The 21,788-nt window shown below is 39.3% G+C and overlaps 1 protein-coding gene across 1 annotated transcript in view; it reads left to right on the top strand.

The window, feature by feature from the left end:
• Nucleotides 1-3,439: 3,439 nt before the first annotated feature.
• Nucleotides 3,440-21,788, top strand: part of ADCY1 (adenylate cyclase 1) — a gene marked incomplete at both ends in the record, with an annotated part of 149,345 nt that continues 130,996 nt past the window's right edge. Inside the window, one exon of the mRNA XM_083860552.1 lies at nucleotides 3,440-4,108. Coding sequence (XP_083716678.1) covers nucleotides 3,440-4,108 — 669 coding nt within the window. The remainder of the gene's footprint in view (nucleotides 4,109-21,788) is intronic.

Below are 21,788 nucleotides of genomic sequence, written 5' to 3'. Positions count from 1 at the left end.
TATACTGCCTGGCTCTCCAAAAAAATTGCTTTTCACTTCCAGTGACTCAAACAACTAAGACAGTTTGGCTCTTAGGAAAAAAATTAAAAAGTAGATATGTTTTGCAGTTCTAAAGATGATAAACCTGGGCTCTAATAATTCTTTCCTTTCAATACTACATTCATTCCCAGAGTAGTCTCTGATTACAAATGCAAGAGCATTCAACATAAAGAACTGACATGGTTCTGTCCAACATCCAGAATTTTGGGGGAAATAACTATCAAAATTCACCTCATATCTTTCTTAGAAATGAGCCAGAAGTGCACTACAGTCCACAAAGTGTTGTTTATAGTTCAAAAAACCCCAGGAAGACTACTGTCATCTGCAGCAGATAAGTCAGAAAATATGGTCCTGTGTCAAGTGCATTCCAGCAGTTTTATAGCTGGTTATTTGCTTTAATATGTCTGTCTCAGACAAAGGCTTTGAGGTTTCCTCTTTGTATTTGTGACATCAAGTGCTCAAATTTGGGCTCCTCACTATGGAAGGTATGGTGAAGTATTGGCCCTGTGACGTTAAACAGTGTATAAAGGATGGCAGAGTTTCATTAATCACTGTGTGGCATTTCCATACTCCTACAGTGTCTAAGGAAGATGAAGCTTCAACAGTTCACTGCTTCCCCTTGACCTAGCAAGAATGAAGATATATATGTTTCATACGCATCATCTTTCTCTGTTTTATGTATTCACTAACTAACCCAACCTGAGGTTGCAAGAAGCATGAAAATAATGTAAACCACAGGGTGCCGTGTAGGGAATTACTCACCTTCCATTTCCTCAGCAGCAAGCTGAGAGCTAGAAGGAGGAAATGATAACTGCTAGCCTGACAACTCTTTCAGTGAATAGTTCCTAGGGCTGGGCAACTAGGTGCCACTTCTTATACTTTGTGAGATGTGAAATATTAGTTTATCCCTCAGGATATATGAGCTCAGAAAAATGCTGAGGACAGGTAAAAACAGAACAGGGTGTGTTTGTCTGATGTATGTGTGACTGAAGTGAATTTATGCAACAAAGTGAATAAGGAGATTAATTTATTAAACTTTTCAAACACACAAGAGATCCTGCAAAACAAATGAAGCCTCTTTTTGTTTGTCAGATTTATTTTCATTTCAGCTAAACATCTCTTCTTGTTTCCAGTACTCAGGCCAGCAAATCCAACCCCTTTATTTTCTTCTGGAAGGATGTTATAGAAGTCTAAATATCAGCTGTATTTACAGTTCTGCAGTGTTTGAGGGTCTAAGTCACAGTCTAGGCAACCACCATGTGTTGCATCTCATGAACACAGAGTAAGTATCAGTCATTTTCCCAAGTGTGGAATATTTTGAATCTGTAATACAAACTCCAGAAATGTTGATTAATTCTCTTTTCCTGATGAGGTCTGTTCAGGTTCAAAAGAATGACTGCATATTGAGTCTGTAGGGCATGGACTAATATCAAATACTAAAACATTAATATAAAACATAATGTTACCTTAGATTATGTATCAGAGTATTTTTTTAATGCTACTTTACTAGCCAGAAGTGAAGTACCAACATCATTCACAGCCATAACAAATCTTAAAGAATCCCTGCCTACTGCTGATCTTAACACTCTTCAGCCCAAATCTAGAACCAGAATAATGGACACAAAAATCAGCAATTAGATCTTCAACCTATGCATGATTGATAGTTAGATTTTACTTTGATTCTGCAAAGTATCCCTGCCCTGCCTTTGGAAAGCCAAATGTTCATTACCTTAGTCTTTTATTTTGACATTTTCCTAGACCTGAATCTTACAAATGCTTGACCCAAACCTAAAAAGACACCAGTGTCCTTTCCCTAGTCTTTGCTGAGTTTGAAATCAGTCTCATAATCCCAAAATTAAATGCAATGGTTACAAAAAGAGCATATTGCAGTGTATTCTTTTGTGGCAACTTGGTAATAGTATCTGATAGAAGCATTATAGGCAGAACTAGAGTGTTTTTTTTCTAAAACAACACATCCAAGCTCTTGATGAGGCATGTAGTACAATTTTGAGTGGGGTGATATCCAACTCCTCTCACAAGAGTAACCCTCCACAGCCACCGGCTGATTTGTACTCCCAGACAGACAGAAAATGCTCACAGAAATGTGTTTTCTTGAAAATTTTCTCATTCACTACACTTTCTCCCACTGCTTCAGAGCTGGGAGGCAAAACAAGCAACATCAGAATATTCAGTCAAATACTACTTTATTTCTGAAAGGAAACAGGATTCATCTATACAAGCACATATATATATTCACTTTTTTACAAACGTGATGCCTTTCCATGTCTTTATATATATATATATATATATAATTTTTAAACACAGACACACGCACATATGTATGTAGGTATGTATGTATGTATATATCTCTATGTATCTATATAGCTATAGTGATAGATAGATAAATAGATAGATAGATAGATAGATAGATAGAGATAGATAGATAGATAGATAGATAGATAGATAGATAGATAGATATAGATAGATGGATAGATAGATGGATAGATAGATAGATGATAGATATGAATAGCTGCCAGCCATCATGTGGCTGCCGGCCATAGCCGATGCCAGCCATGGCAGGGCGGTCCAGCCCCGGGGGCCGGGCAGAGGGAACGGGGCGCTTTGCAGGGCGGCGGGTCCCCCCGAGTGGCGGAGCCGTGATGGGGACGTGTCCGGCTTCCCAAGCGACCGGCGCGCAGGCGCCTCTCAATGCTCAGCTCTAGTGAGATGCTCTCGGACCTGGGAAAGGGATCGCCCTGCCATTCCCTGCCTCCTGCTTTCTTTCCGGCCCCTCTGCAGCACTTTTCTTCCAGACCACTGGCTCGGATTAATTTTTTTTTATTATTTTTTTCCCTCTAGTCGCTATTTTTTTTTTTTTTAATGTTGCCCCACCTCACGGGAGCCCGTTTGCTTTCCACTGTAGGTCCCGCTCCTCCAAATAGCGTTATCTGAAGGGAGAGCCGCCTGTTGATTATCCCCGTCTCCCCTTTTCTGCGCTTCCACCCACCCTTTGCCCCCACCCCTTCCTCTGTTTGATTCCAAACCTTTGGATGGTGTTTTGGTGTCATTAGGAGATTAACATCCCTGGAGCACCAGGGGAGGAGGAGTAGGAGGAGGAGGAGGAGGAGGGTGGAGGGGAAAGCCAGACTGCAGGCAGGAAGGTTGGCACATTAACACGAGTGAGACTCTCCTCCCGCCGTCCCAGCCACCCCCGGCTCCTGGGTGGCAGCGGAGGGGGCGGACGGCGTTTGGCGGGTGCGCCCGGGACCCGCCGAGCGGGGGCTGCCAGCGGGAGGAGAGCAGCCGTGGCTCCTGCCCGCAGCCCCCCTCTCTTTTATGAGCAGCGAGGCGGCAGAGCGGCATCGGGGGATACCTGGAGGAGCATTTCTTCCCCGGGTTTATGAATGGCACTGACATGGAGGAAATACCGTTTCAGAAAGTCAAGACCAAGAGGAAGAAGTGCTGCCACTGCTGCTGCTCCCCGCCGGCCGCCACGGCGTCGGGAGCGGGAGCCGGCTTGGGGGACCCCCCTCCCTTGCTGCTGCTGGATGCCATCGCCTGCGAGGACGAGTTTGACTGCAAGGAGCTGGAAGCTCTCTTCCAGAGCTACAACCTGAAGCTGGAGCAGACGTCCACCCTGAAGGCGCTGGCCGTCCTGATAGTGCTCACGGCCAGCCTGGCCCTGGTGGAGCTGCTCTCCGGCCCCAGCCTGACCATCTCCAAAGGCTCGCACCCGGTGCACTGCATCATCTTCCTCTCCCTTTTCATCGTCACCAATGTCAAGTACCTGCAGGTCACTCAGCTGCAGCAGATCGTCAAGCTCACCTTGCTCTTCAGCTTCACCTTCTCCTTCCTCTGCTGCCCCTTCTCTCTCGGAGCCTACGGCATGGAGCCGCCCAGCGCCCCCGAGCAGGGCATGTGGCAGCTCATGCTGGTAACCTTCGTCTCCTACTCGCTGCTTCCCGTCCGGACGCTGCTGGCCATCGTCTTCGGGCTGGTGGTGTCCATCTCCCACCTCATCGTCACCGCCACCTCCGTCAGTGCCAAGCGGCAGCGGCTCTGGAGGACGGTGAGAGCGGCCGGGCCGGGCCGGGCCGGGCACTGCAGCACGGCAGAGCCGCCCGCGGGGGGAGGGAGGGCGGAGGGGTGCGGAGCCCCCGCGCAGGTAGCGCGGCCCCGGCCCAGGAGTGCCCGGGCGGGGAAGGGGGAGCGCGCACCTGTGCCCCGGGCTCTGTGCCTGTAGTTCCCCAAAGTTGCCGGTAGGCAGGGAGGGATGGGGCGTCTCTGGGGAGACGGAACCTCTGTCAGGCTTTGTTTCTCCAAGGAAAACCGGGGACAGGGCAGGGAAGGCAGCGATACCGTGCCCCAGTTATGGGGCGAGTTCAGAGCACCGCGTACACAATCAGGGCGGTACAGAGCGCATCAGGAGTGTCACCTGGCTCTGTGCAAACTTGGCACAGAAAATAAGCTGCGTGTGGTGATAACACCTCCACCGAGTTGGTTGGTGTCTGTCTCAGCCGTGGGCCCATCTGCGGGGGAGCTCTGAGGAAACGATTTGAAATAGGTGGGATGCTCAGAGAGGGAACCCCACCTCGCTGCTCTCCCAGCAAACGAGGCATTCCCTCTTCAGCTTCCCCAGGGCAGCTGCTGCCCCCTTTCCACAGACATTACCTGCTGTGGCAGTGAACTTCCTAGCGATTCCCTTTGCACTCTGAATTAATCCAGCAAAACCTCCCTCTGCAGCAAGCATCTTTAGAAACATGCTGATGCACTCTCCCCTCCTCCCCCGAGGAGCTATTTATATCTCTGCAGGGCTTTCTCCGGCTCTCGTGGCCTGATGGGCCGCACTGGCAGGGGGAGGAGGATGAGGAGATGCACGTATAGGAAACATGGGCTCGCAGTTGGGGTTTGCTACCTAAGGCTCTATTATGTGGTGCTTCTGAACCACTGAGAAAGGGGAATTGAAAAATTTTTGTGTCCTTCCTTGCATGCATTGATTATGCCTGCCCTCAAGAGGAGCACATGGCTTCTGTCATCCAGATTGGTGTTAAACAACAATTTAATGCATAATTGAAGTATTTAGTACATTACTACTGCAAAATGCTGGTATTATTCTCCACGACTGTGTAAGGCTGTCTTGTGATACCAAGACATACACAGCTGACATGGGCATAAACACAGCAGAGTTGTACACCTTTTTGCCCAGAACTGTGAATTCCTGGATCCTTCTTCCACACTCACACAGACACACAAACCCCAGTGTGACATACATGCACAGAATAGAGATACACAGGGACAGTCACTGAGTGGGGTTACTGAGACAAACAGGATTACTGATGGCTTCATGCTGCTGAGCTGGTGGACAAAATAAATTGTATATTTTGAAGGGGAAGACAGAGATAAGCTGAGCTTTATGATTTACCCAGATAATCTGATGGTCTATTTTTAAATGTGTGCTTTAGAGTTTCCATGAGAGGGAGAGCTGATGAAATGCAGGAGCACCGAGAAGAGCCTTCCTAAAAAGCATCTGGCAGGATGCTAAAACCACTAGAATATTCTTTTTGAATAGGGCTGAAGATAGCTCTTTTTACTGTAGTACCAATTAGTCCTTATGGGAGTTCAGGCTATCCTGGCTATCCTGACACATAGGCAGACTTTCCTTGATGCCAAGCTGCAGCTCAGTGTGGCATCTGCTCTTCTAGATGAGTAACAAAAAGAAGCTGACAGTAACGTCTGCTCACTAAATTATCTAACCAAGGTCGTGAATGTGAAACATTTTGAAGAGAAAGAATCTGCTACCTCTCTCCCTTCACACTAGTTTAACTCAGTTATTCAACTGGCAAGAATCTGGCTTGAAAATGCGCAGAAATAGTTGACTAACATATGATATAAGATATCTTTGTTTTTCCTTCATCACCATTTCCCCCCACCAGAGTAATTTCAGTGGTTTGTATGCAGTCCCTAAAGCAGTATGCTTTGCTGATAACAGGAGGCAGAAACCAGCTCAGAGTCAAGCAAAATAACTGGTCTGTGAACTTGTGTCACACACAAATGCACACTGATTTGTGGCTTATTGGCAAGGAATAAGTCTTCTGATTTGAAGATAATCTCCATGTATGGAAGGGACTTTTCCTTTACAAAGAAGTTTTTTTTCCTTTTCCAAAGAACGACTTAGCAATGATTGGAAGTTTAAAGATATGTAAAGTCCACGTCATCTGAATTTTGTTTGCTTGGCCTGAGAGTAGCTGAGCCTTTTTCCTAAGGGCTAGGATGGACCTTTCCTCCCGACAAGGATCTGCTTCCGAGACATTGGATATTGTCACAATGGCCCCTGTGCTTGTAGACACAGGATGCAGTTGGTGCGTCAGGGAAGCAGGACTGCTCTATGCAAAGCTCCAAAAGCATGAAAGGCTCTGTTCTGTCTCCCAATGTCTTGCTCCCTAGCCCAAAGCAAATGGATGAATTTCGATTTTTAAACAGTTATCTGAGGTATCCAAAAATGCAGAAACTCCTGCACTAATCACCAAGACTGGTACTCTTTGATTTTTTTGTGATTCAGGCAGGGAAACGACTTGTGAATCAATTTTATTTTTGTTTAGCCTGAGTTTTAAGAAACTGCAGATCTAGTAACTTCCATTGAAGTTGGAAACTGAAACATTGAAACTGGAAATTTGTCAGCAAGACCAACCAGTTCATGTTGTTTCAAGTTCAACCCATTAAAAAACAGGCATAGCTAAGTTAAGGGATTTTTTCTGAAGTGATCTTTCAGATGCACATATTCTATTTCATGAAGTATGAGGAATCCCCATTTGCAAATCTTTGAATGCCAAAAGCCTCACTAACTTCAGTAGTGTCAGATCAGAAGAGTGCGCCCCATGGCATGCTTAAGACTTGCATTCTTTCAAACATACAAATTCTCTACATAGTAAAACCAATGCTCTTTTTGGCAGACGTTTGTCACAATTCTATTGAGTAAAGCACATTTAATTAGCAATTGATAGTTTTATGACAGCACAGTATTGTCTGTGGAGATCATGCCATGCCATGCCATGCCATGCCGTGCCATGCCATGCCATGCCATGCCATGCCATGCCATGCCATGCCATGCCATGTCACAGGTGAGACAGTAAGACATAGGTACATATAAAGGAAAGAGGAGAGCAGGAAAGCAAGTACAGGGAGGTAATGAAACTCAGGAGAGTAATGTGACAGAACTTGAGTTCGTCTTTCCACTCAGTAAGTGTTTTGTTCATCAAATGAAAGATTCCAATCCACTTATATGTCCTGCTCATTTCTAAATAGAAGTCCAGATTTTACACACACATGCACACACACACATATATATATATATATAAGTACAATCTAAAAAATATGCAAAGTACTTGGTGGCAACCTTGATCCCATTTGAGATCATGTCAAAGACATGCTGACTTCACAGCTGATATTGCATGTGTTACCTGACATTGTAATAAGGACATAAATGGTGTATATAACCAATATCATATTGATCATGTTAGTTGGACTCTTTCCTTTGGAATCGTGAAACAAAATGCTCCTGGGCCATATGAGGTGACAATGTATCCACAGATGGCTGAACCTACAAATGAAATTTTAAAAACTTGGATTCTTATCTTTTTCTTCTCTATTTTTTCTTTCCAGTCACAGATTCCAGATATATGTTAGGTGCTTCAGAGCCCTTACAGAAATACAGAATCCTGCCCAAAGGATCTTAATATAATTTTTATTGTAATGCAGTGAGTGGGTGTTACAGACATGAGAACCAGATGGGGTAAGGAAGGCAAAGGCTGCTCATAGAAATTACTCAGTGTGGCAAATGCATCGTTTCATGTCTTACCATTAAAAAACCCTTTTTATCCCTCTAAATATTTTTGTCCTCTTTTTTAAAAAAGTGCTTTTTTCCAGAAAATTAGAAGACAAATCATACACCATTGAAGTACCCTCACACGTCACAGAAGTCTTGGTGAAAGAGCAAATCTTTCCCAAAAACAGAATTACAGCATGAGTAACAAAGAGCAAAAGAAAGAATGGTGCTATCATAAACTAGCACAATTTTTTTTCAGATGTGTGGTGAAAAAAAGTAGGTTTTGGTTAGTTTGTTTGGGTTTGTGGTGTTGTTTTTTTTTTTTTTTTTTTTTTTTTTTTTTTTTTTTTTTTTTTTTTTTTTCTTGTTGTTGTTTGGCTGGGGTTTTTTTGGGTTTTTTGCCTGTGTTTAAAACTGATTTTATGCATGTATTTATCTATCTCTATGATAGCACTTCTATTGATTCAGCAAGTATCAAAAATTGTTGTTGGCATTAGATAGACTATGCAAAGGATAATGTGGGGAAATTGGTATAATTTATTTAAAATAATTAATTTATTACTTAAAAGTTTATTTTATAATCTTAACTATTTGAAGGTTAGTGTGGTATTATTATAGAATATCACAAGGAATTGTCATGCCAAAATTAATCCTATTTCTGCTAGTGTTTAAAAGGTAATTAATGAACACACCACTGACGGATCTATTAATCTCCACACCTTTGTCTCTCACATAGAAGGCAGAGTTTGTAGCCTAATAAAAGGGCTTGTAAATCAAAGACAGCTCAGCTCCATTGTCATTATTATTCAGTGTAAAATTCCAGTTTTCTCCTTCATGCGTATAAAATACTGCTGAGGGACTGTACTAATTCATTCTTTGTGATGCTTTTCAAATACTAGTATCAGAGTATCTCTAGAATTGCAGACATATCTGTGCATTAATAATCTGTTTGAATTCACTATTTTCCTCTCTTTCCAAAGATGGGGAACACAGTTTTTAGAGTTTCACAATGTCTGTGTGTAATGCTAAGTTTCATTTCATATTTAGTTCATATTGGAAGATTCTTAAAAGTTTCAGGGGTTTTTATTCCTTCCTAGTTGAAGTGGTATCTTAATTTGTGGCGTAGGCTTTGCCAGGTATTGGCCATAGTCATTTTATCTAGGGGCTGAAATGTAGGATTTTCTATGGAATGTCGAGTTCAGGACCTTTTTCCACATAGAGATTAGTATGCTCTTGGCTTCCTGAGTGTGCAGGCTGCTGACACTGCTACTTTTCGTGGGTTTCCAAAAACTAGCAGCATGCTGATGGTTCTGCATGGTTGAGAAACAAGAAGCCTTTGAGAAATTGTCAAGAATCATATGACTTGGAGACATAGTAACAGTTTATCTGAGAAGTTTAGTTGTTATTAATAGGCAAGATCTCATTATTACTGAAGAAAAACAGAGTTTCTATTATAAAATATTAAAAAATCATAATAAAAAGCCAAGCTAATACTGTTATACACTCAGTTGCTACCCACTTTCTTTGACGTTAGGTTCTCCCTTCTCCTGCTTCTCCAAGTTCTAAGGGTGGTGGCTTTAATTCTGCTGGTGCTGTTGCCTAGGCAGCATCTGGAGTCTTTCACAGGAAGGAAGTGCATGTTCATGTTAATGTTGATAATATGCTTTTCTCTTCCTCAGCTCCATGTTTCATCCAAATTTTTAGAATAGTTTTCTTTTAGGTATGTTAAATACTTGTTCTCTGTTCTCTTTGTTACAACTAATACCAGGTCTGTCTATCTTCCTGTTCACATTTCTTTAACTGACTGTTGGAGGGTCTTTTTTATAGCTATGGGTGTTATCTTCAGTACTAAGTCTATGCTGCACCTTTTGTAATCCCATGCTTGTACTCTACACCATCTCCTGTGTTTCCTCTTCTCAAGTTCTGTTCTGTGTTTCTATAGGCTGACTTTTCTGCATAGTATAGTGTTATGTTTTAGTCATAAAACTGTCAGTCTAACATACAAAGACAAGCAAAAGCAACAAATGAACTAGCAAGATCTGGTTAATTAGGGAAAAATGTTTAAACCAGGTAAAGCAATGTGTACAGAAGTAAAATAAAAATTCAGCCTGAGAAGCTAAAGTTTTAGCCCAGAACAAGCCTCACATGACTCAGTCTGGAGGCCTTGCAAAGTTAGTGCATAACTTACAACTTTTTATATAACATTGACAATACAGTAAGAGCAATGGCAATACAGTATTACAGGTCTATATGGTTGCATTCTTTTTTAACGTGTGGTTTAGACTGTTTCCACGTCTTGCTACTGCTTTTATTTTAATGCTATTAAAGTGAGCCAAAGGGCATTTTAATTTCAAAATGGTAAAATGTTATTGCCTATAGACCCTAGTTTATAGCAAAACATTGCATGTAATATTAGTAATTATGGGCTACATATAATTTACATGTTTACTGTGTAGAAAAGTAGTTTTCATGTGTATTTGTACAGCTCTGAGCTCAGGAGCTGCCAATTTTGGGTGTAAAGAGTTTTGGTGGTTCTATGGGATAAATTATCAACGGTTTCTATTCCTTTCTTTCTTAATTTCTTTTTTTTTTTTTTTTTTTCTGAACATGTGATTCTGGATATATTCAGGGCTAAACTACTATGAGAAAATGTTGATTATATGGAGTAGTTGTTCTTGATGTGGTCTGCCATTCAGGCTTCTAAATATTTTCCCCGTCTTGTTTTCCCCAGTTATTAGAATAGTGCAGTGTAATACAACTAGGTGGTGCAGATTTCAATTTCTTTTCATCTACTTTAAGCACGGCCCTGAATGTGTGCTTGTCTGTACATGGGCCTTACCAACTAGAACAGAAGTGTTTTTTCTAGCATCTTATCTCGTTCTGCCAGTTTATATGCAGTGCATTCCTTCTTTTGTCATTCCAGAAAACATTAGTTAGCATAAATAACGTTTTCTGTCTATCATGGTTAGTTACTGTCTTTACCTTTCTCAGATGCAAAAGACCATATACTCCTGTCTTCACATCTCTTTTCTGTGTTACCCTGAAGTGGTACACACATAACCAAATGCAGGTGGCATGTATGGAAAACCAGTGATGAGCCAGAAAAGCATTGTTTCTTGATCCTTGTAAGCTCTTGGTGATGCCAAGAGGGAATAATTGTTAGAAAGTCTACTATGAGTGTGGGAAAGGCCCAGCTTCACACAGACTTCATGTTCCCATTAATTCATAATGTTATAAGAAAATTTCATCTAGGACTTCAAATGTTTGTGGTTTACGATAGGAAGAAGTGAGGCAGTATTAATTCCTGTAACACCCTTGCTGTTGGAAAGGTGAGGAAAGAGTGCAAACAGAAGAGAATGATTCAAGTCTTGGAACTGAGCTTTGTCTTTGTCTGGCTATGATAGATGGGTCTGAGGGACTATCAATAAATAAAATTTAATCCTTTTTTTTTCTTTTTTTTTTTCCTTTAAAATTTCCAAATTATGTGGGTTTTTTTCATACTTTCTTCCTCTAGGAAACTTTTAATGGAAGAAATTTGCTTTGCTTCAAATTTTTAAGATACATACCTAGAGAAATTTGAGGAAACAACATAGTTACTACTTTGTCCAACTGTTTATATTCTGCATGACTTTACCACATGAGTTGATTCCTGAAATAAAGTTACCAAGCACTTAATATATACAGAAAAGCTGTTTTCTCCATCAGTATATGAAATAGTGAAAAGTCCCAGAAATGTGGATCTAGTGTGTGGCTCTAAGGTGGGCAATAAAGTTCAAAAAAACCACAAGAGGGACAGTTACTTCTTTAGCTGTGGTTCAGGAACTACAGAAATCCTTTGTCATCCAGAGATATGTGTTGCAAGAAATGTGTGGCTAGTATGAAAGATGTTATAGAGCAATATTTCACTTTAACATCACTTTTCAGATATTTGTTCTGGAGCAAGATATTAATTGTTAGGTTCAGTAACAAATGGTTGTGCATCCTCATATACAACTTCATAGAAGTAAACATAATTAACTTTTTACCGTGGTTAGCACATAAAATTAAGGAGTGCTTAATTTGGCAGTTGTGGGTTTTTTCATAGGTTACTTATTCATACACTACAATGTAGAAATGTTTGTCAATTACCATAAATCTGCTTATGATTACCTCTTAGAAGATGAAAGCAGTTATCCATCCACACAAAATTAGAAAATGAAACAACACTAATAAACAGTTTTAAAAAGAGATGTACATAAAATACATCTTTAATTTAAGTATCAACAGGCTGAAAAAGAATATTGTGTTTGAGCAGGACTTACGAAATTTGTTCATAAGAAGTTGAAAAGAGGCCTATGCCTGCCTTTCTTTCTTTCTTTCTTTCTTTCTTTCTTTCTTTCTTTCTTTCTTTCTTTCTTTCTTTCTTTCTTTTCTCCTTAATCTGTGTAAAAGACAATGTAGGAAATTGAATTTTGAGATAAATTGATCACCGTTCATTCAAAGGTGAAGAATGTTGGCCTGAGTCACATTTCACTTTTAAACGCCAAAATCCATCTCACAGGGCTTTGGGCAGATTTACCCATTGTGCCAAAAATTATTCTTGCCTGCAATAAGTTCTTCCAGGATGTTTTTAGTAAACAGTTACATCATTTAATGTGAACTGTATAGAAAGTCAATATCTGTTTGTTTGTGAAATGACATGGAAGTAGTAATGGCAGTGTAAGATTATGACCAAACAAGCGCACAAGAGACAGAAGCTGTCCCAGGATCAAATTTCCACCCTTGCAGGTTGTCTCTGGAGTCTATTCTGTGGACTGCTGGTCACTGCTGCCATAGCTGAGGAAGATTTGAATGCTACTCTCACCTGGTATTATGGATCCCAGAGCTGTGGTGCTATGCTTTGCAAAGTGAGGATTACCCCTTATGGATGTCGTGTGTGATTCCTGGTACTGCCCCCTGCAAGCTGTTGTGCTGATCTCTTTGCTGATCCATGCTGCTTTAGTGAAAATCAGCTGTCACTGCAGGGGCTGTGGGAGTTGAAGAACCCTAGTTTTCAGTTCATAGTTGGATTAGCTAAGAGGAATGTCCTGTAATTCCTATATGATTTGAAATATAAAGAATAATGATGCTTTTCAAAACAGAGAAACAAGCGGAGCACTATCTCCATGTCCAATATGCGAGTTTCCTCTTTCCTCCACCAGTTATGTAAATGACAGTGGTGAATGATAGCCGCTTGAGTTCCCCCAGATGGAAAGATTACAGCAGCTTATTTGGTCTTCTCCATGCAGCTCTCTCTATTTTAGGCAGCAGTAGATTGAAGAGATTGCAGCTGAGTTAATTTGCCTCATCTGTTAGTCAAAATAAACTGCTTTATCAATAGTCCATTTCCTCTTGCTTGCACTATTAGAAAGATTAGTCTGGTTTTTGCCTTTGAGCAGACCACAGCCTCAAGAGGGGTTTCCTGTTCTAAACTCCACTTCACAAAACCAATTAATGTTAACATAATGGCTGAAATGGCTTTAGTAGGAGAGCAGTGTGATTTTCTACCTGAGAGTGCACTCTTTTATAATAGCTTCTGGAGTATCCATCACTGAAAAGGATAGTGATGTTTAAGAGGAAAGAATGGGCATCATTTGCTGGATTTTCTTAGCATTTGCCTATTGGGAATGAAAAATGCACTTTTCTTACTCTTGAGTCTTAGAAGAATACTCTGAAAAAATTGACAGTTTGTATTTTACAATTAGGATGAACAAAAGCAATGAAATGGCCAATGTCCACTTGTAAAGCTATGAATTATTCTCTCTCCTTAACTGATATTTTTGTAGCAGTGCTAGTGTATCATCAGAGGATATAATAATTTAAATACATTTTTTGTTTTCTTGCTTTTTTTTTCTTTTCCTGCCAATGCTTTTGTGCAACCAGTCCCTGTCAGATTTTTGCTGATTACTGCATTTCTTGGTGCAGTACTCTCTACTGAATTTCCTCCAAAAAGGAGCATCAACCAGATACAGAAGAGAGAACATTCTTCTGGGATGGAGATTCCTGTAGAAAGGAGGATGATCTTTCCTAATTCCCATAATGGTACACAATATTCAGCCCCAAGACCTTGTCTCTCTTGTCTGCAAGATTAACAAGTCTGCAGTCATGCAGCTTTGTTCCAAATCTTTTTGCCATCATTTGCGAAAGTTGTATTTCTTCAGCACAATTGTATACTGAAAACTGAGCTTAGCTACTGATGATAAGGACTTTTCATTCTCTTGGGAAAAAGATGTAATACATAAAGTTGGGAGAACTTGTCTTTCCTACAAAATGACTTACATGCCCCTGAAGATATCTTTGAAGTTTACCAGAGTAGAGTTTCTGGTCCTCTTTAAACGTAAGGATCTGACATATAAATAAACCATTATCTAACATTCTCAAAGAAATTCTCTTCACAGGGATATACCAGCTATCTCAGCTCCATCTCCCTTGTGTATGATTGTTGCTGCCATTCCACTCATAAAAATAGAAAAAACCTGAATAATGAAAGATTTACAGCTACTTTGTACAAATGCAAACCTTTTTATAAAGTTGTAATTTTTTAAAAAATGCATTTCTAAAGCTGATATACTGCTGAGTTACAGCGATCTTACTCCATCCTAAATGGAGATGGCTGTATTCAGTAGTGCAAACCTTGGAAAAGAGATTTTTTTTTTCTTCCTTATTGCAACTAAGGGGTTCAAGAGTGGAGGTGTGTGAGGGAAAAGTTGTTTCTTCTTTAGAGGCACATTTCAAATTTAGGTTTGTAAAGTTCAAGTTTCTTTAGTATCTAAAGATATTTTGATGATCAACTGATGCCTTGGGGAGGCTGACCTGGAACAGAGATTAGACAGAGCTAGAGAATAAAGTAGATATTTATTAAAAGGCCTTTAGGGTACACCTTGGGCAGTACAAGCGCCTGCCAGGGCTACACTTAAGGTGGACTTTAAATGGTTACAGAATGATGATCGGTCAGGAGGTCTTACACTTTTTTGGTCCCCATTTGTGTGTTGGGGTTTAATTGTCCAGTTATAGCTTCAGGTTGTGAAGTCTCATCCTTATTGTTTTCTTCTCCAGCCCATCATTGTTTATGCTTTTAGACCTGAAAACTTGTACTCATTGTCCTTGGTCTTCAGGAGAAAAAGGATTTGTTTTATCTACCTACTCTATGAAGTGAGCTTACTAGCACTTAATATGAGGCTCAGAACTACACCCCTAGGCAGCACAGAATCTGAAAAACATGAAAGCTAAAACTTAAGGCATCACTACCGAAATATGTAAGAAAGAACGATGCCACTAGTCCAGTTTCTGATGTGAGAATGTGATTTATTTGCATATCATCACGGTTGGTAACATAACAAGCCTGGAAGACTTCAAGTTATTTCCTTGATCTGTGGACAAACTTGAAAGTTGTTCTGCTAAGATTTCTTATGAGGTTATATGTGTCTTATGTGGAATTGTAATGGAAGTTCACAGGGCGTCTGCACCTACAATTAGCATGTGTAACAACAGAAAGTGGGGCAATCCTACTTCCAGAGTCTGCTTCTATATTTGAGTCTTAATATGTGGGGTAAATATCATTATTCTTACAGTAGCAAAAGCCACATTGACCCTAAATCAATCCTAAGGAAGACCCAAAGGCTTTGGTTTGTCAGCAAATGCCAGCAGTGTGACATATAAGAAGACACTGGGTACAGTATGAGCTAATTCTGTGTAACATGGCAATAAATGCATACTATTTAGAGTGTGGGTTTTTTTCTTCAAGGAATGCTTAAGTTATCTGGAATCAAGCAGGTATAGTATTTCAAAAGCTGGCATGAAACAGGCTGTATGGGAGTAGACCAAGAAGGGAAAGCCATTAGGGGTCAGATTACAAATCCTCAAGAGAAATATTTCTGTTTCTAGCATCTGAAAATAGCTCAGTTGTTTTCAGAGTTGGTTAAACTATCTCCAGTTGAAAACATTCTTTGGATTGGGGTAGATGTCAGAGGTCTACTGGTGACCCAGACACAATACTATATCACTGAATCACATAGCTATTGCAGTATTAACTATTGCAGATGCTGGTTGGTATTATCAGCTTGAGCAGTTTCTGGGTTAAACTTTGAGAAATTTCATGTGACAAAGGAGTACCATAGGAAAAATAGGATCTAGTTAGCTTTCTCATTTTTTATCCAGCAGATAGAATGCTTCTTCTCTTACTCCCCTCCTGCCCTCTCTAAATGAGTGAATTTCTAGTCTGGTTCACAATGAATGGAGGAAATTCTTATCAAGACAAAATTACTGACATATAAATGGCTAGGAGATGTCCGTTTAACAATGTAGAAGCAGAGTCTTGATAAACAGCAGAGTCTTGGTTCCAGTATCCATTTTAAGGATTAATTTAGTCCTTGGACACACTGAAATGTCAGTGTCAGTCAAATGTAATGTCAAAGACAAGAAACAAACTGCATTTTCCACCAGCCTGTTGATGATGCTTTCAGTGTCTGGAACTCACTGTTCCAGTGTTGGGTGCTCCATGTACAAACTGTGCCAGTTTTATAGTGTGTGCAAACAGAACAGGGACTCCAGGTAATACATTTTCTTCTCTGACTCAAGAAAATTGCAGCATAATTCTTTACTTTCAGAAGAGGAGAGACATGGTGACAGACCTTTGTTCACTCAGTTCCTGCACTGTGGACTCACTCCTATTCTAGGTCAGTTGTACCTGTGCCTTTGCCAGGGGTGGGTAGTACTCTGTACTGTCCCACCTAAGGCATGCTTTTAGGAATGTGTCAGTCAAGCTTAGTCCTGTGAGTTTAGAAACTCTGAACACAGCCAGGTATAATTTGGCAATACAGCCTTCTATGTTGTAATCTCATCTCTGTGTGGATCATAAAGTGACATTAAAGTGCTAACACACAGATCAGATAAAAAGAGAGGTCATGAAGCCTGGTGGTAACTGGTGATGTCATCACATCTGCTGTTTATGTCCTGAATAGTAAACTTGGAAACCATTAGTAGGTGTGATGACACGTGATGCTCAAGTAATGTCTTCTGAATAGGAATCAGAAATCTCTTAACCTTGAAAGACATAGTCTAGACTTTGCCTAGACTCCAGGAATATCAGATACCTAGATTCTAGTAGAAAGAAAGTCTCATAGGTGAATGATTTGGGTTAAACAATATTTTAAAGGCTAGCTGTTTCCTAGCTGAAACCAGCTTTTAACAGCCTAATTTTACTCTGAATCAATATTTTAAATCATCACTACCACAAAAAAAAGTAGTCTCATGCATATGGGTACACCCCTTCATTCACCAGTTTTCCCCACACAAAAACGGTTGAATCTGTGCATTGAGTGGAGTGCTAATGTGAATTAGAACCAGTCAGGTAGTATGGGCTTCCAGATGTATGCTTTCCAAAGTTGTCATCATACCTGCATGGGCTTCTCTGCTGGCATGAAGAGACTGGACATAGGAATGAGCAACCAGTGGGAAAAAAAAAATCCAGAAAAAAAAAAATTTTTAACTGTTCTGTCAATTTAGATCCTCATGTAACAACAGCCGTGTTGTATTTACTGCTGCATGAACTTCAGCTGGAATAGTGTAACCTGATTACATCTTTTGTAAATGCAGCCTAACTTTTCAATTTATACCTAATCACATTTGTCTAATTTAGATATGGATTTTTGGAAAATACTTAAAACGGGTGTTATGGTTAAATGTTGGTTGATTTAGTATAGGTATTAAAACAATGGCTTTTATCAATGGATCCTGGAACAGCTTTCAGCTTGGGTTCCAAACCTTATTAAGCTATTTGAAAATTTAAGTTACTATTTAGGGCCAAAAATCCTATTTTCTTATGTTTCAAAAACATTTGAAAAGTAATTCAAGGATCGCCCCTGAAACTGTGTATATAGAGGAACTAATTTGCTAAATTATACTGAAAAAAAGTTACATTTAAAAATTGTTAGAAGCAAATAAAGTTGTTTAAACAATTCCGATTCCTACTAGGTGCCATCTTTAAATGCCTTGAAACTTCAAATATTGCATCAGTGTCTATAAAGAAGTGGATCATTTATAATCAGTATGTTGGCCTCAGTGAATGAGTCATGGAATGCATTAGTTCTGGAGCAGGTAATATCCCTGGTATCAAGTACCAAAGATACTATATGGGATTTTAATATGGGAAACCAATGGGCTTTGCATGTTAGCTTGGAAATGTTATGTGAATATGTTGTTTCTTTCAGAATGGACTTCTCCCGATACAAAACAGGCAGATTCTATCTTATACTATTACTTTGGCATTGTTTGTTTCTAAATAACTGAGTTAAAAAGCAGACCCTCAAAAAAAGTCTTAATTTTGATAGCAAGATGACACTCTGTAATAATTTATAATTTAAAATCTATTTAAATTTGTCTTGCAGTATGTTTCAGGAAGAGGTCTTGCATAATGCTGTTGTTGAAATGTATTCAAATAAAGATGTCTTGCAGCGAATTCATTGCAAGCATAAAACAGTGCTTGCTGAAAATAAGTGATGCAGTGCTATAAAATATACTAGTATTGTATCCTGAAACTAGTCTTACTTTGCAGTTGTGTTTCAGGAAAGATCTACCTGCTTAAAGTGCTTCTTTCCCAATGACTGTTTTTTCATTGCAGCTGAGAAAACACTAACACAAAGCAAACAAGGGATTGCTCACAAACCTTACTTATCAAATTTTAGGCTGAAATTCACCATGTCCTATTATTGTTTAATAATTGATGTTATGGTAATATCCACAAGTGTCAACTCTGATGAGTTTCTCAACTCACTGCCTGCTGTCCCAGTGCACATGTAACAGTGCTCTGCTAGACATAGCAAAGAACAGGAAGATGTCTAAGAGGAAGAGAAGTGAGATGATTTTCCAAAATTCAGAGGTCAATCAGATTAGATTGGAAGTGTGCTGACTTCAGCTGCTGTTGACTGGGATAAGAATTTAACAAGTAACAACTCCATCTTAAGCATCATAATGCCTCAAGGAATAGTTTGAAATATTCCCATTTCCTCTGGGTTAAATACACTGTCATGTTTTCTTTTCAATTACGTTGAGATGAAGTTTTTCCTCTGGTCTGCATGACTCAGGTAGGATGTTCCTAAAAGACTGAGGAATTTCATGTTACAGTTAAAAGGAACATGTTTATGAGCCACTTAGTCTTTTTTTTTTCAGTGTATTTGCTTCAGTGACTTTGTTATTAACTTCATAAGATGTAAATGAAAGGTTGAATTTGTTTACCCAAAGCAATGACACGATTGTACACAAGTAAGAATAGCTATTAATCTACATATTTTCCAAAAGCAATCAAATATTTTTAATTTCAATTTTTCTCTCTTAGAAACTACAAATTTGTTTTTGAACAAAATTCCATCTTGGTTTTAGAACAAAACATGCATAACTTGTACATTTTAATGGCTATCTATTATAATTATGTACAAGATATAATGTGATAAAAATGAATGGCATTATGCCAGAGTGTATTGTGGTTTAATTATGACAATGGTAAGAAACTTACATTAAGCAGTGGAAAATCTGAAAAATTCAAACGACCCTTAAATGCTTATTATTTTATTTTCTGTTTGCCATTTCTAAAGAATTATTAGCAGGCTTTTTGGAGGCAGTACACTGGTTTGTCTGCAGAAGATTTAGGCTTCATTTTGTTCCACAACATAAAAGAAGTAGATATCAGATGAGTGTACTTGAGAGGAAGCTTAAAGGAGTCACTGATTAGTCAAACAAAAAAGAGGCAAACTGTTCTGTAGCCCATTGCTAACAGATTATAACTCCCAGGAGCAGCTTCACAAATCCTGTGAGGTAGAAGAATTTTGCCACATACATCATAGACCTTTATCTGTGTCAGTATGTTTGGCAGCACGTGGTTGAAGCATACTTTAGTACAAAAATCAAAGTGACCAAGAATGGATGAAAATTTTGTGATGCGAGGAATATAAGTGACTTTGTTTTATAAAATAATGTGAAAAAATACCATTTCCTCTCTTTGATTTCATTTGTGAAAATTTCACTGTGCTTGCTTTTTGCTATTTGAATATTTCAAATTATCTGTATCGCACAATCACCTACACAAAGAAAAAGCATATTAATTCTGAAAGTTATTGAAAGAAATATCCTGCCTCTTTTTTATTTTCTCTTTCTCATTCAGTTTTTCTCTCCCAAAGGAAATGAGTCACAGGACTCTCAATTTCTCATTCTGTCTGTCTCTTTTCCTTGTTAGTGTTCTTGCACAGACCTCATAACAATTTTCCCTCAACTCATCTCTAAGGATCTCTATGACAAGGGGAAGTTCTCTCTTTTTGATATATTTTTGGATTTACTACGCAAGTCATAAATATGAATTTCTGCATTGTGTCCTCAACTCCTACTTGTGCGAGACCTTCAAAAGAGGATTAATCTTGGGACAGCTTCCATTCCTACACTTTTCAAGAATAGAGATTGATGTAGAAATGAGAAAAATCTAACAGTATCCCTCTGATCATTCTGCTTCATTCTGCAATAAGCATTTCAACCAGTAACTTCAGTGGTGGGTTTGCTTAAGTATGAGCATCAAGACTCTCTTATAAATAGTTTTCAAGGTCAGAAAACAGTAAGAAATGTGCTGGCACTTTCTGCAAGGTGTTTTGTACAACGTAGGTTTGTGAAGCTCTGATAATAGCTGAAAGGGTGGGGTTTTTTAATAATTCTTGGAAAATAAAAAGCTCTTCTGGGCCTAAAATAAAGACCATTTTGTCACAAAGTATTTGAAATAAAATATTTAATTTTAGCTTTCTGCATCATATATTTTTTATAAGGAGATCTTAAATCTATGATTACAGAGTATGTCCTAATCTGATGAAGGTTTCTCGATGCAACCTGAGAGTCATTACTTAACAGCAGTAAACAGAAAATGATGAAAATATTTAAACTGTTGTTATAGCTTTTATGAATTCTTTTTGCCTTCTATTTGGTTTGAAGTTCTGTACGTAACCCTGGACAACAAGTGTAATATCCTAAGTGTGTTGCTTGTGACTTTCTGCAAACATATCAAACTTGAGTTTTTTGGTTTACTTCTTGAAAGATCATTTATCATTTGCTGGGGAAAAATAATACACCACTCAACATTCTTAAAGTGAAGTTTGAGTTTTTTGTGAATAAATACTCTCTGACAGTTCTTGTCCTCTGAAGCTTCAATGCAAATGTTAAAAGCCTCCAGGACAATATAAGTTACATCCCTTTACAAATATAGTTTCCAGGGTAACTAAAGAGCCTCCTGTTTCATAAACACTGTTCTCTCAAGCAGAAGCATTTGTCTGTCTGCTGGAAGATTATTTTACACTTAAGCATGTTAATTTCAAAATCATATTCCCTGTGCGAAAACATACCAGTATCATCTTCATTCGATCTGGACTATTTGAAAGTAAAGCATGGAAATATGTCATGCAACTGCATTTGTAAATGAAGTTTGGGCTGTAAATATGACTAGTGTGATATAAGAGACCTGGCAGAGTTCCTTGTGTGCTGCAGCAATATCCTTCCTTTATCACCCAGCCAGGGACTGACACACAGCTCCTTCTCAGTTCAATGTGCTTCACCACTCCTGTCTGTTGGGAGATCACTGCTGAATCTCAGATCAGGCTTTTATTGCCATTCAGTTGTGGAAAGGGGGATTTCTTTGGTTAACAGAATGTATTTGGGCTTTGGCTATGAAAAAGTGCTATTGAATTCAACATGTATACTTCCTGTGTGAAAAAGGTGATTGTGTTAATGACCTTTATTCGCAATCTCCAGGTGCACTCATACACCACTTGACTAACATCCTCTTTGAACAATTTAATTGTTTGTAATAACCAGTAGCATTTTCAGCCTTTGGGATCTGAATTCTTTGTTGTTGTTCTGCCTTTTTGTGACATACTACTTAAAG

Source organism: Zosterops lateralis (assembly GCF_965231275.1).
Source record: "Zosterops lateralis genome assembly, chromosome: 1".
Lineage (NCBI taxonomy): Eukaryota > Metazoa > Chordata > Aves > Passeriformes > Zosteropidae > Zosterops > Zosterops lateralis.
The sequence above is the reverse complement of the archived record's forward strand: the minus strand, read 5'-3'. Positions and strand labels throughout refer to the sequence as shown.